General features: G+C 40.6%; 1 protein-coding gene across 1 annotated transcript in view; it reads right to left on the bottom strand.

Moving 5' to 3' along the window:
• The window catches only part of LOC126235136 (alpha-amylase-like), a 61708-nt gene that overhangs the window by 18300 nt on the left and 24102 nt on the right, over positions 1–19306 (bottom strand). Inside the window, exon 3 of the mRNA XM_049943869.1 lies at positions 875–1176. Coding sequence (XP_049799826.1) covers positions 875–1176 — 302 coding nt within the window. The remainder of the gene's footprint in view (positions 1–874; positions 1177–19306) is intronic.

Raw genomic sequence — 19306 nt, 5'->3', positions numbered from 1 at the left:
CGCTGTACATGCGTTCTGGGAAAATTATGTTTATTTGCCCTTTCGGCCGAATGCCTTCCCTGTCGCCCGTATAGGGAAAGTATGCTCATCCTTCTTCCCAATGCTTGTTGCCTCCTGCAGTGCTTGGTCACGGTAGAGTTTGAAGCTTGTGCTCTACCTTAGCAACGCGTGCGTGAGGTACTGATTTACCTTCTTTAATAAAAACGATTTAATTACACTGTAGCGGTCAACGTACAAGCAGCAGCGTGATAGGTCCAATATGATCGAGGTTGGCTATAGATTCACACGGGGTAAAGTCCTGTGCGTCCTCGTCTGCAAATTGTGTAAATTTGTCCTGTGTGTGATCGTATTTTAATTGTTTCTGTATGGTATTTCCTGAGGCGGAATACGGTAATCAACCCTGAAATTGCCTAAACGAGTGTGGAAAATGGCCTACAAATCATAGGCAGGGATGTGTTCCACTCACGGACGTTAATCCGCCACGCGCGTATTCTATCCGGAGCCGACTTAGCTTCTTATTTCTCCAAATGTACCGCATTGCACTTTAGGATATACGAGGTGGTAATAGCACGGATTACAGAAGACAAATAAAGAGGGAAGGAGCATTTGCTTATTGGGTTAGCTGTTGACTGAACGATACTACCTCATCGTCAATATGAAGAGAGTGGTTTTGTAATCAAATGGAGATAAAGTGTCGACTGAAAATTGAAGGTATGATGTACTACGAATTCACAATACACATAGTTAACGCCTTTTCCCCCAATCAAGCCCAGATGAACTCAGAAACCATGTTAGACAGCTGAACCAAACTGAATATTTCCCTTGTGGACCACGGATCACTAACTCATTCATCTCTCCCTGTGTTTGCTCTCACCTGGACACCGCCGTAGTTCTTCGGCGACAGGAATGTCTCGCACTCGTTGGCAATGTCGGTCCACTTCCACTCGAACAGGTGAACCATGACACTGCGGCCCTCCACCACATTGGGCTCCCACTGCGCTTTCGCGCAGGCAACGAGCGCCGCCAGGACGAGAAAACCTATCATGGTGACCAGAGGGGCGATGGCGTCCAGTCTGAGGCAGCCGGCTCTTATATAGGGCGAGTGTCTGTGTGCACAGCTGGGGCGCTCGCTCGCGCCCGAGGCCGCCGCCCGCGTCGGGGCAAACACATGTGGCGCTGAAAATACCAAGGTACTGGTAGCAGTTGTGCCTATGTCGCCGATTCATTGTGTATTTTGACTTCAGTATACTCTACTCTGAAATCTCACAATTTGAATTCCAATATGTTCCGATAGCAAATTCTGAAAACTCACAATGGGAGGCCACGACGTTGGTTCAAAATGGTTCAAATGGCTCTGAGCACTATGGGACTCAACTGCTGAGGTCATCAGTCCCCTAGAACTTAGAACTACTTAAACTCAAATAACCTAAGGACATCACACCCACCCATGCCCGAGGCAGGATTCGAACCTGCGACCGTAGCGGTCGCGCGCTTCCAGGCTGTAGCGCCTAGAACAGCTCGTATTTAGAAGGCTCGTATTTAGAAGGCGTCGCCCGAAACTCAGATTGCCCTTTTCTAGCATGACATCCTGCAAATTATGGAAAGTGTTTGATACAGTGGCCCTCCATAGACTCTTAATGAAGATACGAGCATACGGAATAGATTCCCAGGTGTGGGAGTGGCTCTAACGCTTCTTAAGTAACAGGGGCCAGTACACTGTCCTCGATAGCGAGTGTTCATCAGAGACAAGCGTATCGTCAGGAATGCATTGTTACGACAGAACCGCTCTTGTCCTCTATATACGTAAATGATCTGACGGACAGGGAAAAGAAAACAGCGACTGTTTGCTGATGATGCTGTGTTGCGTGGGAAGACGTCGTCGTTGAGTGACTGTAGGACGATACAAGATGTTTTATACCAAGATTCTAGTCGGTGTGATAGATAGCATCTTATTCTAAATGTAGAAAAATAAAAGTTAATGCAGATGACTGGGGAAAACAATCGCATAATATTCGAATACAGCATTAGGAGTGTGCCATTACACAAAGTCAAGAGGATTACATATCTAGGCATAACGATTCAGAGAAATATGAATTGCCGGCCGGAGTGGCCGTGCGGTTCTGGGCGCTACAGTCTGGAACCGAGCGACCGCTACGGTCGCAGGTTCGAATCCTGCCTCGGGCATGGATGTGTGTGATGTCCTTAGGTTAGTTAGGTTTAATTAGTTCTAAGTTCTAGGCGACTGATGACCTCAGAAGTTAAGTCGCATAGTGCTCAGAGCCATTTGAACCATTTGAGCCAAATATGAATTGGAACGAGCCCGTCACGTTGGTCGACTTCCGAATATCGGGAGAATTTTAGGAACATGTATCTAATCTATAGTGGAGATAGCGTATAGCACCTACTGCGACCCATTTCTGAGCGCTACTCGTGTTTGTAGGATCCCCAGCATATTGGATTAAAGAAAGACATCGATGCATTTCAAATGCGTGTTGTTAGAATTAGCCGATAAGTTCTATCAGCAAGCAAGTGTTGCGGTGATACTTCGTGCACTCGAAAGGGTATTTACTGTAGGGTAGAAGACGGTCTTTTCGTGAGGCAACGTTGAGAAAGTTGAGAGAACCGGCATTTGAAGCTGACTGCAGAACGATTCTACTGCAGCCACCGTGCATTTCGCGCATGGTCCACGAAGATAAGATCAGAGATATTAAGGCTCGTACGGAGGCATACTGACAGTCGTTTTTCCTCGCTCCATTTGCGGGAGGAAGAGAACAGGAAATGGCTAGCAGTGGTAAAAGGAAGCCTCCACCATGCACCGCACGGTGGCTTGCGGATTGTGTATGTAGATGAAGCTGTAGATATCAGTCTTGTACCATGAGGGTAAGACGGCAGTTAAGTTTAAAGAATTTTTCACTCTTCAGAATGAGTTTGCTATTCATCTCTGATGCATTACAATGCTTTCGTATCACTCTGTGAGTTTTTTCTATTATTTAATTTTACAAGAGGTTTGTTGTCTTTGAGAAAGAGACAGGACTAACAAGAAAACATTCTGGGCATTCACAGAGTAATTATTTAAGTGGAACGCAGTGTTACTCCAGTAATTGATGTTTCCAGACTCACACATTTTCTGGGCATCGCCAGTTTCTTGAACTAGCAAGAACAGCGCAATTTGTTAACCAAACCGAATGAAATCCCATCACATATATACGTCGGCAATTTGTAGTTAAACATCTGATAATGATTTAACAAGACGCGGCAAGCAATGGAACGAAGGAAAAGTGTGAATAAAAAGTGTTTGAGCGAAAAATTGTGGCCTTCAATTACCATATTTTTCACCTTCATTTCAGCTTCGGAAGTTATGACTGGAGGTCATACACAGATGTAATCCGAACTGGCAGACACCTATGGAGTGCAGGAACGTAGCTAACCCAGCGACAATACAGCACAAATCAGGTAGGTAGACCACCGTGATTGTCTTCATATTAGATGTTAATATGTCCAATTTCGTGACTAGTACATTTTATGAATGTCACATTATACCTACACCATGGAGAGACAGGTATATTTCTGATATGCGTCTTCAAAGGCACATGTCAAATTTATTCAGTGACATATTTAGAACTGTTCACGGAAGTGCAGTACCCAAGAGCGGAAGATCAAATCACTTTCCAGCAGATGCTGGTTTTTAAACTTCTATGATGCCGAAGAGTAAGAGTCATTTTGTAGTACTTTGTTTCTCGAGGTTCTATTCCGTGCTGCCGGTCGGAGTGGCCGAGCGGTTCTAGGCGCTACAGTCTGGAGCCGCGCGACCGCTACGGTCGCAGGTTCGAATCCTGCCTTGGGCATGGATGTGTGTGATGTCCTTAGGTTAGTTAGGTTTAAGTAGTTCTAAGTTCTAGGGGACTGATGACCTCAGAAGTTAGGTCCCATAGTGCTCAGAGCCATTTGAACCATTTTTTAATCCGTGCTTTCAGCAAGTCATCAGAGCGTTGAAGATCGCTCACACCACTCAACCACGTTCAGATGTTTCAGAGGAGTTCGCAGCGTAATTTCAACCTCGAGGGCTTTCACTGTTAGATCGCTACAGACAATGTTTCTGAATTTGGTAGATTGCTTAAGAAAATCGCTTTTAAATCAGACTGTGTAAAACGCCAATGAAAAGAACGTCCCTCAGATTCACTGGTGTGTAAGAACTTTTTAACATTAAGATAATTATGTTTGTTCTTCTTTCTTTATATTTTCAGTTACACGTCAAATCCCATTTTCTAAGAAATTACTGAAACAATTTTGACATTGACTCCTCTGACATTTTTAACAACACCGTTTCAAGAGAAAGTATTACAAATTAAGCGCAATAATACATGTGTTTTTAGATGAAGTACTCCGTACGTGATAAGGAAATTTGACAACAAATAACGTGTTTAGAAAGTTGAAATGTTAACGTGTTTAGAAGTTAGAAATGTGAAGTTCACAATCACAAATGGATACTTGTTTAAATGTGTTTCAAGATGAGGTACGCCGTATGTAATAAGAAAGTCCGCCAAACAAATAATGTAATTAGAAAACAAATGTGTAAAATGTGTAGTTCACGAGCACAAATTGAGACACCGTTTGAAAGCCCCTTGCCATCTGCTTAAGATTACGGGAAGTTTGTTATGTCATCATGACTTATTTCACAATGCTGGCAAAAAAAGTTCATACACCATTTAAGATTTGAGCAGGCTTCAGCTATTAAGCATTATCTCTATGATTATGCTATTTCGAATGAAGCTATTGAAAAGTGCACATATTAGGAGAAATAGTTATCGGCATTGTGTGAAATCCTGGTACTCTATAGAATGACTGGCTAATGTTTAGAATGCCTGATGGTTTTAGGAAACAGTGAAATGTGATTCTTTTGTGAAAATATTACACACTTTTACTAGACATTATACAAAATCACCAGTGCCATTTACGCAAGGTGTTAAAAGGGCATAAGGTAAGAGGCCTTTATTAATTAATACGCCATTGAAAGTGAAAGAACAAAACTACGAAATAAAGCACAGGACATTCCTACTGGAAAACAGTGAAAGCAGAATTGAAATTGAAGTACTTGTTACAGTAAGTATTTACTTTTCTTCTTTACAAAAACACTTTACATTTTGACAATTTGATCTTGTACTTATATTTCACCACTGCCAAAGCACAAAGCGTAAGTAGCATGATACAATCGTTGCAGCAGGGAAGGCTAGAGTGACATTTTGAATTACAATTAATTTTCTTTTTTAACACAAAGCTACATCATATTTTCGAATTTCGTGTTGCACATACTCCTCACGAATTCATGGCCGCTTCCTGTGGACTGCGAAGTAGCTGCAGATCGCAGGGCTATTCGTGGTCAGCGAGATGGACTTCTTGAGGAAGAATATGGTGTCTAGGAATATGTATATGAGGTAACGTTTAATGAATAACAATGCCAGTCTGTAAAAAGATAAGATATGTTTAACAGAGAAAGGTTTGGTAATGGTGTGTATTTTTTACTGTTCAGTGATTTGAATATTTTCCTTCCGTTCATGTCGTCATACTATGCTTATGCTGCAATATTCTTTTTATCAGATTATTATTATTTATTTTATTTCTATTTTACGGCCTCCACTGGACCATTCTAGTCAGTTATACAAATGTTTGTACAAGTTGTTGTTATTCAGTAATACAATACAGTTCCATAATAATTCAATAAGACATTTCAATAATACAGTTCTTATACAAGAATTATCATAATTTATTGTTTTGCTCTTCTGTCTGCCCAATATTTCTTCATTCTATGAGATATTTTGTTGCATTGTTCGTCTGAGATGACCGTTCCTGTAGCCCTTTTAATGATCTTTATTTATAGTGTGATTTGTATGTCTTGCAGTAATCTGATTCTCTGTTTTGTTTTTTAGGTCTTTTGCTATAATTTGGAGTTCTCTTGTGTCTTCCTTAATTTCTGTAACCCATTTAATGTCGCTCTTACTGTTCCCCTGTTATCGTATTATTACTTTACCAATTCTGTTTCCTAGTGTTCTCATCAGATGTCCAATTATTGAGATATGTTTCTTCCTGATTGTGCTCATTACTGGTTCTATTTTCTTGTATAGTGTTTCTTTTGAAGCTGTTCTCCAATCACATTATTTGCTAAATATATGAAAATTCCTTTAACTTCTAGAATTTATATTAACCTTAATTTTGTGTGACAGTACATAATATGAAATTTCTTAAGTTGTTAGGGATGCTATTTGTGTGTCGAATTTATGCTAAACTTCTGCCGGTTTTTCATAAAAAGGTGTATGTACTACATACATTGTACTAATTCAAGATACATACCTATCCAGTATGCTAGTTTATTGTCACAATGCAAAGCGTACTAGAATTTTTTTAGGCTGTTCATTAATGGTACTGGAATGAAATATGAAAGACAGAGAAATGCAATACAGCATTGTTGAAGGCGTGAAAAGAAACGAACGTATAGTGTACAAGGTATAAGAGTAAACATAATCTTGAGACAGAAAATAATTTTCGGTAGAGAAGTGATAGAGTAAGAGCGTCTGGTGCATTTATGGTTCTGAAAAGAGGAGTTATATGTGATGCAGTGGAGCAGAGTAAGAGATGAGATACGTATTATGAATTGAGGAAGAGTAATGAGAATATATGTGGTGAAATATAACGAACGATTTCTCCTGATTTTGTGTTTTAGGATATTAAAAAGGATAAAGAATGCAAGGTATGTAGAAAGCTTGGAGGGAGGTATTTTTCATGAGTTAGTACAGGAAATACTGTCGAAATCTAAAATGTGTGCCTGGAAATGTTCATTTCAGGTACAAAGAGTGGAATGGACGATTGTTCTAGTAGACGCAACGGAGAAAATGATAAAAATTGTGATGTGTGAGTTTGTAGCTATATTGTTTTGGTATGTATCTAACAGTAAATTTCATGACAGCTGTGGACCATGTGAACATTATTACAGACTATTTGCACCACTAAATGCTTGAGGTCTCCCTTGACAGCGATGGCCTCTTCCAGTACGATAATTGTCCGTGTCACAAGGCCAGAACCGTGCTACAGCAGTATGTGGAGCATGAAAGTGAACTAATGTTTTGCCTTGGCCGCCAAGTACTGATTTCATACCAATGGACCACATGTGGGTCGCTATCGGGCGCCAGCTCCGCATCTGCAACCACCCGCCTGTAATTTACGGGAATTGTGTCGCGTATGCCGAGAAATATGGTGCCATGCACCTCCAGAAACTTATCAAGGACTTGTGAAATGCACGCCATGCATAAACACTGCTATATTGTGTTGTAAGATAGGACCAACACACTATAAAGCTGGTGGCTGTGATTTTTTGGCGCGTCTCTGTGAATTCGATGTACGAATATCTCCTGAGAACCTATGATGATCATTGGGGCAACCCGCCAGGGGCTTTCCTAGGGAGACGGGGAATATTTTAACATGCGTGTGGTGCTACGTCAATCAGAGGCACTAACTGTGATAATCCCCAATGTGTAGGAGAACACGCAACCCGCGAGCGTGATCTGTGGGTGTGTAAGAGTGTGTGGCGAATAGCCAGTGACGCGAAACCATGGACAATATAGAAGTTGACCCCATTACCATGGTAAAGCAGGTGGCCGTTGAAGCGCAACAGAGCTCAGATGGCATATTTCCAACCAGTGCTTGTAATTTAGAAGCAATAACTGCTGTTCATGAGGCGTCTGTGGCTGTGTCTACTGTCCCCGCACTGTTTTTGAAGTACTTATAAATATTTACAGTAGATGACCATAGGTAGGGTTTTGGAACGATTCTAGAGGAACAGGATGAAACTGAGGCAAAACCTGTGGAGAGCATTACTAAAAATGAAATATTTATAAATGAGAAGGTAGTAAATGAAGTTTCAGAGAAAAGTGAGCTCACAACTGCTGTAGCTTCCTGTGTTTACAGAGTGTCTGGTTCGGTGAATATTATGCAGGAAAGGAATGGGGGTTCCAGAAAAGTCATGTCGCTGTGGAATATTGAAGTATGTTTATTTCCGTTGCTCAGTGAACGTGAAATAGAACTGGATTTGGGCTATGACGGCGTTACCAAGGGAATAGGAGCTCTTCGGCGAAGGGACTAGTGTGTTTCAAGATTTTGAACATGGATGCACTTCAGCAGCTGTGCATGCAAGAACTTCAGTGAATTAGAAATAACAGCTAACCAGCTGCAAAATACAGATTTACTAAACCTTAATAATTAGTGAGTTTGGTGTGAGAGGTTTTCAACAGATACTGCAGCATGTTTCAGTCATGTGGTACCACACGAAAAAGATTTAGAATCCAGCTGACTTAAAGTGAGATATAAAGATGAGTTGTAGACTGAGACCAGTTCACGGCTCTGTGTCAGAAAGTAAGGAGGTGACGTATTTTCCTATGTCGTGTATACACTGTAAATTATTTAGTGTTATGAGGGTAAGCACTAGTTAGTATGAATGTATAAACAGGAAGCATCAGTGTAATTTTATGTGTCAGGTATTCAGATGTGCACTAGTTTGACCAGATCTTCCATGAATTAAGATTTCTTAAGTGTTCTCGTTTGAAAATATTTTCAGTGTATATGTGTTTCCGCCAGATGTGCCATGTTGTAAGATTTCCTTTTTGTTCTCTTCTGAACAGGTTTTTCATGTGTTATATGCTATGTAATTTGTGTGTTCTTTTGAATTAATTTTATATGAGTTTTAATGTGCCAGATATTTACATTTTACGTGTTTTCCTATGCCTAGCATTTTTGGGTTCTCTTCTGGATTGATTTGCGAACTGTTTAGATTTCCTCTCGTTTCAACAGATTTTCGATGTGCTCTCGTTTTGCATAGATTTTCGAGCGTTCAGGTGCGCTCTTTTAACTAAATTTCCATGTGATGAGAATTCCATGTATTGTCTCTGCGTAGTCTTCATATGCATTAAGATTTACTAGGTGCTAAGTGGGTAGAGTCAAGTGGTCTAGCAATTTCCTCACATATGTGGCAACGTGTTGTAAGGGAATTGGTATTCTTGAAGGAGAATATTGGTAGTGGAGTGAACAGTTACCTGTTAACCTTGACGACTAATCAAGGATGAGGCAAGATTTCTCCACATGCTTTATGCAATTCATTATTCGAGTATATTGCCTGATCTGATGAATATGTAGTGCTGAGTCGCCACAATTGCTTCCTCATTTGTTTGAGATGAACAATTCTGATGCAGTGGTATTGGATATACCTGTATGTTGTGTGACATAGTGAACTGATACCAGATAACGATTTTTGAGTTTGTTGTGCGTCTTTAACTGTGGTATACAGACGTGTGTGGTTAGCATCGAGCTTTACTACATGATGTGCAGGACAATTTACGTCAGCTATGTTTAGTTTTCTTTTGATAATGATGTGATAACTTCTTGTGAACGACAGTATTCTTTTAATAGCGAGCAGTCTCTCTCTTTCCCTATCTCTCTAGGCAAGGTGCAAGCTGTTGTGAACAGTTATGTTCTTTTGAATTTTGAATGTTGACTCTGTCCTTGTATGCTGAGAAGAGAATTTTGTCTTTTGGTTCGCATTTGGAATGTGGAGAACGGGTAAAAGTTTTTTGTTATTGATGTATGTGGTTAATGACTGGAGATTTAACAGTGGTTATTTGATTCCTAAATTCGTTTTGTGTATCTTTGCTTTGGTCTTTAAAACCTGACGAATAGTCTATTTTTCCATCCATTAGAGAGAAATGTACGCAGAAATCTTGCAAACGGCAATTGGGAGTAGCTGTGGAATGGCAATTGGGAGTAGCTGTGGTCCGTTTCGTGTTTGCAGAATCCGGCACCAAAACGTATAACTTGTTACGCGAGAGTCTGATCGAGTAGCATCTTGTCTAGATGTAATTTAACATTTAGTTTTCTGTGCAAAGCGTGATTGTTTTGCCAGTTTTAGTGTACTATGCCTCACTGAGTAAGCTACGAATTGGGTTCTGATTGAAAGAACTAGGCTTGCATACAGGGAAGAACACTGATTACAGGTTATGAATTATCGATTGGCGAAAGGGATGAATTTTGATGAGAAAAAATAAGTAAATGCCAGCAGCAGACAGTGCTCTGAGGCAAGTTTTGAGTACCTGCCTTCGGAAGGCAAAGTACCTGCACAGGAAAAGCAGAGGATTATAGCAGCAAGTGGATTGCAGAGACAAAGTTGGTGATTACGGTATATTGATAATTTTTTACTTATGGACCGTCTGACAGCAACTGAATAAAACACAATTTTAGTGCCATACGCGTTTCGCCTTTATTTTCTGCAAGGCATCATCATGGCCTGGAATATGTCGATGTGTTAGCTATTTAATTTACATTTTTGTCACTGTGCCTATACGTTATAAACAGTTCTGGTGGTTGGTATTTCCTATTAAGTAGTAATGATTTGAACAGTACTTACAGGTTGCGTGGATAATTTCTTACATATTACGCTCCCGTTGCATTTTTGGTGTTGTTCTTCTTCTTATGAATGCCAATTTGCGGTCTTTTTCCCCACATTCCACAGCACTGTGAACTGAACGCTTGTTTCCATACAATGTTTTGGTTTCTATTGCCGACTGTCAAATGTTTCTGCCAAAGATCGAATGTTATTGCCAACTTTCGACTGTAATTATTGAAGTATCTGTGATCTGTTCGTATATGCATTTGTGTGTGTGTGTGTGTGTGTGTGTGTGTGTGTGTGTGTGTTTTGGTGTGATATAATTTTTTTGTGCTGTGTGTGTGTGTGTGTGTGTGTGTGTGTGTGTGTGTTATGCTGTGTCTTTTTGGCTCTGGTTATGTGTGTGTGTGTGTGTGTGTGTGTGTGTGTGTGTGTGTGTGTGCGTGTGTGTGTGTGTGTTTTGGTGTGATATGATTTTTTTGTGGGCTGTGTGTGTGTGTGTGTGTGTGTTCAGATGGTGTGGGGAAGAGTTTTTTTGTTTTATGTTATCATTTCCTTTATTAAGTGTAGTAGGGAGCCTGTGCTGATGTGTATTTGTTCATTTATCACATGTTTGTTTTCTGCTATGGCTTTCTGGATGTGGAAGTTTTCATGCGTTTGTATAAGATGTTTTTCATGGTTGCTTATTCTCATTATTTTCATTTGTTGTTCCATGTTTGTAGGATGATGGTTATAGTGCTTTAACTGCTCTGCAAATGTGGAATGGTTTGTTTCATACTTCCAACATCTGATATGTTCTTTGTATCTTGTATCAAAATTCCTGCATGTCATGCCTATGTATACTGCATCACAACTTTGGCACTCAAGTTTATATATTCCCGATTATTGGAATTTGTCCCTCTTGGTAGCTGGCTAGCTTAGGTGAGATTGGAGCGTTTGCCCAGGCTTATATGCTATTTTGAAGCCCTGTCTCTTTAGGCAATATTACACGCAACTGAGGAAGACAGGACTAAAAAGTTGAAGGTTGTTGATGGTTTCTTTTTGTAAATGTTTGTATACCTGAGTAGAGAGAGGTAGTAAAACGGAGGAGGATTGATTATCTATGGATAATGCTATTGTATTTTTGTGTTGCAGTATATTATTTTGAGAAGTGATCATACGTGATGGTGTTTTGAAACCACAATAGAAGTGGAAGAGGAGCAAAACATTAAGCTGGCATACGTGAATCAGTCAGACCTATGATATGAAGAACGGACAGAAGGCAGAAAGAGAACAGCTGCAAGAGAGTAGTAAAGGGGCTTGTATCTTTCTCCAACCGCGTACATGTTAATGGGTAAACCTTACCATTCAATGTACTATTCCGTATCTTGTCTAATCATTCGTCTAGTTAGAAGCCGATGTCCGCAGTGTCATTCTGAAAACGGAAATGAAGCGCAGTTGGTACCAGTATTTATGTTGATGATAAATGTTGATATTCAGTGTCATATTTTGCACCTTGTCTAAGTATATGTGTAATCTTCAGCCTGTGTTCACTGTGACCAGGAAAGGGAATTGAGAAAAAAGGATGACTAAAAGTAATTTTTTATCCTCGAAGCACACGTTTGGAGACACCACCTCCGGCAGGCTGCATGGATCTGCGCGAGCAACAGCCTGAATGGCTTACCTCAGTGACATTTAATTCGAAAACGGTTCAACATAACGAATTTTTGCCAACAAATATTCCTCAGTACAACATACCCTGCAACACCTTTACAAGTTTTTCCGCCTGCTTCTGATTACCCTGTGTGCTGTACATACGTGTTGTAATTAGAAAAACAGTCTAGATCTAGTTTGTTTCTCTAATAACAAGGGTGAAAATTGATCGCTATTTTTTCCAAAATGTTATCGAAGGTACATATTTGTGTCTCAGTAATGTTTTAACTGTATTAATAGAAAAACGTGTGTATGTGGTATCATGTGTTTAAAATTGATTAAGTCTGGAAGAAAGCCCAGAAGAGTTGGACCACTTTCTTACTTCACCATAAAACTTTTGTATTTTTCAAATTTTTGGCTCCTGACAGCATTTTCGTTTGGAATGTAATACGAACTTAAGTAAAATATATTACTAGGCACCCTCACATATAATACAACATATATGATACAATGAAAATGAGTGGTCCATCTCCCGCACTGATGTACAGGTGAGATGGGCCAATGGATGGGGACGATTACCATGCAGAAAGTGGTTACACATGAAGAAAAACGTCAATTATAATTGCATATTTTTATTTGGAATATGTTGTAATGAATAAACAGAATTACAGTACCGTATTAAATATTTTAGCACAGAAAATTTATCCATTTATAATAATTCTTGATTCAACATTAGCTCTCACAACAGCAATTACACTTACTATAAAACGTTGAACAACATTCAAGTGACCATCGTGAACAGGGAACAACCTGACCAGTCGTATTTCTTATCAAATTCATTACAGACTTCATCACATCCAACGCATCCATCTTCATCCCATTCATCAAAGTTACTTTCCTATTTTTCAATAGTATCGTCAATGATGCAGCTTTCTGCAACTGATGAATATAGAGAGCTATTGGCTGTATTTTTCTTTTTTAATTTCTTCGGTTTGTTTTTCTCTTCACTAGTATTTCCCTTTGGTGACCTATTTTGTGGCCTTTTTTGCTGTTTCTGTTGTTATCCCTCTCTTTCTTTACAGTGAATATTTTCAGCAGAGTTTAGCACTCCAGATATAGCTGTTGCCTTGCTCTTAAAATTCATGAATTTGTCAGTAGAAGGAACAGGTGATATTTCTTCCAAAATGTGTCTGTATTGACTTAGGAATAGTCACTTTTGAAGTGGTAATATTGGAAGTTTTAGGTTTCGTCAGTGCAGAAATTTGACTTGTCTGGTAACTATGCACTTTTGTTGATCTTTAAAGTGGTTGGTTAACATTTTATGTGAGATTCTGCTCTTCCATTCGTAGGCACAGACGTTTCCTTCTGACTTCTATCTGCAGACAGTGAATTCGGTGGCCACTTTGGGTTAGTATCGTGCCCACACATTTGTCAAGCTTCCAGTAAAACACCCGTGTCAATATTGTGCAAACTAAGTTAATATTAAAATTATGTAAGTACAAGATAAAATGTTTCGGCTTTCCAGAACAGAGAATGTACATTTTCTCCACAACTAACACAAAAATAACATCAATGCTTTGTTACCAAGTTTGCTCACAAAAGAGCTTTCTCACAAGTACCGTGAGCTGCTCTCTAGCGGCACATTTGTGAAATGCGCCACTGATCAGTCTCGCCCAGTGGTCCAACTCTCACGGATTTACTCTATAGATACACACGTATGTAAGTTGTAACCTTTATAGGAAAGAACTGTAAATGAATTTCTAAGATCTGAGGCTGAATCTTCATAAGGGATGGGAGGTGTATGGCCGGGTTATGAAGAGAAGCTAGAAAATTTTAAAAAAATGTCTAGACATGAATACTACCAACAATTCTCGTAACTTAGGTGAAGTCATACAGCGCCTGTTGCTTTTTTCAGTTCGATATGTGGTCATACTCATTAAGAAACCGCTTGCGTCGTGCGGATTGCGAATGTGACACAAAAGGTGACGCAGTCACGTATCACCTATGAACGAAAAGGTCATCAATCGACAAGCAGAACAGGTTCGATCCAGCAGCAAATCCCGACCGCGACATACGTCGAAAGCAACATCTCAGATGACTACCAGCTGACATCACAAACTATGTGACTGGGAAGACTTACGTTGAATTAAGCTTGCACACGAAAACGAACTTAAAATCTTGCATGTATGTACTTCTGTGAAGTGGATGTTGGTTTCCTTTGCACGTCTGCCTACGTATCTCGTCGTCAGCTCCAACGTGACATGTAATTGAAAATATGTGTCTGATTAGGGCAATAGGCTGCGTTCTTGATACATGATCCAAAGACAATTTTTGACATTAGTATGTGTACACTCATCATACTAGATATAGAGGTTTATGTGATCACTTATTCTGGTAATTAGTTAGGTCATCTAGTAATATCTTGAGGTTACAAGCAACATCTGTGTTTCACATTTACGTTAAGCGGGTCTCAGGACTCACGGTACATACCAGTGTCTGTGCACTTCATCGTTTTCATGTAAATAGGTGAAGAACCAATAAAAGAAGACTAAAAATTAACCAAGTGTTTCATTTCCGTATTAAGGCCGTATCCACCTCCTTAGTCTGACATACGAATCATTTTGTATTGTCTCCCACCACAGAGACTTAAAAAATCGCCAGATTGACCTTCATTGCCATCTCAGCCCTGAATATAGCCACACGCATGCCAGAGACAGATAATCTAATGTTCCACCTTCCTCCAATGTGATTGTGAGATTGAAAGTAAGTATGTTCCGATGCATGTCGTATTATGACAATATTGTTACATCCTGAAATGCGTCTGTATCCAAGTGAACAGGATGCTTATGTTTCCCCCTTGTGTTTATTGATTATCCATGTCCCAGTGTATCTTATGCGACCGCTTACGAAATAATTTGTCACAGAATTCATTGTCTCTGGAATAGTACATCGAGGTGGCAGAAGTCATGGGATAGCGACAAGCACATGAACTGATGGCGGTAGTATCGCATACACAAGGTGTAAAAAAAAGTGTAGTAACAGAGCTGATGTACAAATGTACTCAGGCGATTCATGTGAAAAGATTTCCGATGTAATTATTGTATTGGCGTAACCACAAGCGTCGGAACGAAGATAAAGAAGGCAAGAGAACAGAAAGCAGTGAGACGACGTCGGCCATTAGTGCGATGATTAGGACCGCATCACGACAAGAGTGGCATCTACCACTCCTGCCAGCCTTGGATGCTCAGTATTGAGGCAGTATACTGACAGGCCTAGCAAAGAATGCTACGATAGCAGTTATTAGTGATCCACAAAGTGTGTGTCAAACCTTCATGAACGTTGCCTGTAGCAAAGAACATTAAGTTAAGTATTGTCAATCTGCTTTATTAAAATAAAACTACTAATGTTATTTGCTTGAACTGTTGCATAGCATTCCGAGAACGCAACATACCTTAGGCACCCCATACGCGAAGAATGGGCAGGATCCCACATTTGATGACGAGTTTCACATGAATCGCCTGACTACATTTGTAGTTCCCGTGGTCTAGGGCGCCGGCACGGTAGCTCAGCGTGCTCGGTCAGAGGGTTAGCTGCCCCCTGTAATAAAAAAAACTGAGTGAATGGATCAATAACGAACTTCAACGGGCGTCAGGTGACGTCCGCCACGAACAATTGAAACGAAAGAAAGGGGTAGCGTCTTTGATTCATAATCAAAACGTCTTCGGTCCCGGGTTCGATCCCCGCCACTGACTAAATTTTGATAAATAATTAGCATTGGCGGCCGAAGACTTCCGGCATAAGAAGTCAGCCTCATTCTGCCAACGGCCTTGTCAAAGAGGGCAGAGGAGTGGATAGAGGTTCAGGGCACGCTCTTGTCCTAGGGGTGGGAAATTTCCCCTAAAGGCGGAAGAATCAGCAATGATCAACGACAGGAGGATGCAGAAGGCAATGGAAACCACTGCATTAAAGACACCTAACGTATATCCACAGGACATGTGGCCTGTAATTGAAGAAGTGTCATGATGATCTCTCCATTGGCAAAAGATTCCGGAATAGTCCCCCATTCGGATCTCCGGGAGGGGACTGCCAAGGGGGAGGTTACCATGAGAAAAAGGTTGAATAATCAACGAAAGGATAACGTTCTACGAGTCGGAGCGTGGAATGTCAGAAGCTTGAACGTGGTAGGGAAACTAGAAAATATGAAAAGGGAAATGCAAAGGCTCAATCTAGATATAGTAGGGGTCAGTGAAGTGAAGTGGAAGGAAGACAAGGATTTCTGGTCAGATGAGTATCAGGTAATATCAACAGCAGCAGAAAATGGTATAACAGGTGTAGGATTCGTTATGAATAGGAAGGTAGGGCAGAGGGTGTGTTACTGTGAACAGTTCAGTGACCGGGTTGTTCTAATCAGAATCGACAGCAGACCAACACCGACAACGATAGTTCAGGTATACATGCCGACGTCGCAAGCTAGTAATAGCGAATACCCTGTTCAAGAATCACAAGAGGAGGAGGTATACTTGGAAAAGGCCGGGAGATACAGGAAGATTTCAATTAGATTACATCATCGTCAGACAGAGATTCTGAAATCAGATACTGGATTGTAAGGCGTACCCAGGAGCAGAAATAGACTCAGATCACAATATAGTAGTGATGAAGAGTGGGCTGAAGTTCAAGACATTAGTCAGGAAGAATCAATACGCAAAGACGTGGGATACGGAAGTACTAAGGAATGACGAGATACGTTTGAAGTTCTCTAACGCTATAGATACAGCAATAAGGAATAGCGCAGCAGGCAGTACAGTTGAAGAGGAGTGGACATTTCTAAAAAGGGCCATCACAGAAGTTGGTTAGGAAAACATAGGTACAAAGAAGGTAGCTGCGAAGAAACCATGGGTAACAGAAGAAATACTTCAGTTGATTGATGAAAGGAGGAAGTACAAACATGTTCGGGGAAAATCAGGAATACAGAAATACAAGTCGCTGAGGAATGAAATAAATAGGAAGTGCAGGGAAGCTAAGACGAAATGGCTGCAGGAAAAATGTGAAGACATCGAAAAAGATATGATTGTCGGAAGGACAGACTCAGCATACAGGAAAGTCAAAACAACCTTTGGTGACATTAAAAGCAACAGTGGTAACATTAAGGGTGCAACGGGAATTCCACTGTTAAATGCAGAGGAGAGAGCAGATAGGTGGAAAGAATACATTGAAAGCCTCTATGAGGGTGAAGATTTGTCTGATGTGATAGAAGAAGAAACAGGAGTCGATTTAGAAGAGATAGGGGATCCAGTATTAGAATCGGAATTTAAAAGAACTTTGGAGGACTTACGGTCAAATAAGGCAGAAGGGATAGATAACATTCCATCAGAATGTCTAAAATCATTGGGGGAAGTGGCAACAAAACGACTATTTACGTTGGTGTGTAGAATATATGAGTCTGGCGATATACCATCTGACTTTCGGGAAAGCATCATCCACACAATTCCGAAGACGGCAAGAGCTGACAAGTGCGAGAATTATCGCACAATCAGCTTAACAGCTCATGCATCGAAGCTGCTTACAAGAATAATATACAGAAGAATGGAAAAGAAAATTGAGAATGCGCTAGGTGACGGTCAGTTTGGCTTTAGGAAAAGTAAAGGCACGAGAGAGGCAATTCTGACGTTACGGCTAATATTGGAAGCAAGGCTAAAGAAAAATCAAGACACTTTCATAGGATTTGTCGACCTGGAAAAAACGTTCGACAATATAAAATGGTGCAAGCTGTTCGAGATTCTGAAAAAAGTAAGGGTAAGCTATAGGGAGAGACGTGTCATATACAATATGTACAACAACCAAGAGGGAATAATAAGAGTGGACGATCAAGAACGAAGTGCTCGTATTAAGAAGGGTGTAAGACAAGGCTGTAGCCTTTCGCCCCTACTCTTCAATCTGTACATCGAGGAACCAATGATGGAAATAAAAGAAAGGTTCAGGAGTGGAATTAAAATACAAGGTGAAAGGATATCAATGATACGATTCGCTGATGACATTGCTATCCTGAGTGAAAGTGAAGAAGAATTAAATGATCTGCTGAACGGACTGAACAGTCTAATGAGTACACAGTATGGTTTGAGAGTAAATCGGAGAGAGACGAAGGTAATGAGAAGTAGTAGAAATGAGAACAGCGAGAAACTTAACATCAGGATTGATGGTCACGAAGTCAATGAAGTTAAGGAATTCTGCTACCCAGGCAGTAAAATAACCAATGACGGACGGAGCAAGGAGGACATCAAAAGCAGACTCGCTATGGCAAAAAAGGCATTTGTGGCCAAGAGAAGTCTACTAATATCAAATACCGACCTTAATTTGAGGAAGAAATTTCTGAGGATGTACGTCTGGAGTACAGCATTGTATGGTAGTGAAACATGGACTGTGGGAAAACCGGAACAGAAGTGAATCGAAGCATTTGAGATGTAGTGCTATAGACGAATGTTAAAAATTAGGTGGACTGACAAGGTAAGGAATGAGGAGGTGCTACGCAGAATCGGAGAGGAAAGGAATATGTGGAAAACACTGAGAAGGAGAAGGGACAGGAAGATAGGACATCTGCTAAGACATGAGGGAATGACTTCCATGGTACTAGAGGGAGCTGTAGAGGGCCAAAACTGTAGAGGAAGACAGAGATTGGAATACGTTAAGCAAATAATTGAGGACGTAGGTTGTAAGTGCTACTCTGAGATGAAGAGGTTAGCACAGGAAAGGAATTCTTGGCGGGTCGCATCAAACCAGTCAGTAGACTGATGACCAAAAAAAATTCGCGGAACTCCATGCCTGATGGCCACGGAATTACTTGTATATGGTTCTGGCGCCTTGTCTTTACCTTGCAGGGCCGCTCATTGCTTTACCAGTTTCTTGTCGTTTTTGCTAATTCGTGTTTTCAGGTGGGCACTGAAGTAAAATTTTCTTTGCTTTTTTTGTCTGTTTGTTGCATTTTTATCTTCCAACATGCTCACCCCACCTATCCCACCCCTGTTCAGGCGACACAGCCGCAAGCATTAAGTTCCACACAGCTAATGCAGATGTTTCAGTTCCACACTCAGCAGATTTCTGCACTTCTCAACATGGTGCAACAGCTACTGGCCAACGCCGTGCGTCAGACGGAACAAGCACCGTCTACTAGAGCTGCTATACCTCCTTTTAGACAGTTTTGTTAACAAGAAAAAGAATGGCTCGAGTGGTTGTCACAATTTGAAGCCCACGTCTTCACCC

This window comes from Schistocerca nitens, chromosome 2 (assembly GCF_023898315.1).
Source record: "Schistocerca nitens isolate TAMUIC-IGC-003100 chromosome 2, iqSchNite1.1, whole genome shotgun sequence".
In the NCBI taxonomy this organism is placed as follows: domain Eukaryota; kingdom Metazoa; phylum Arthropoda; class Insecta; order Orthoptera; family Acrididae; genus Schistocerca; species Schistocerca nitens.
Note: the sequence above shows the minus strand (reverse complement) of the source record. Positions and strands in the feature narration are given on the sequence as shown.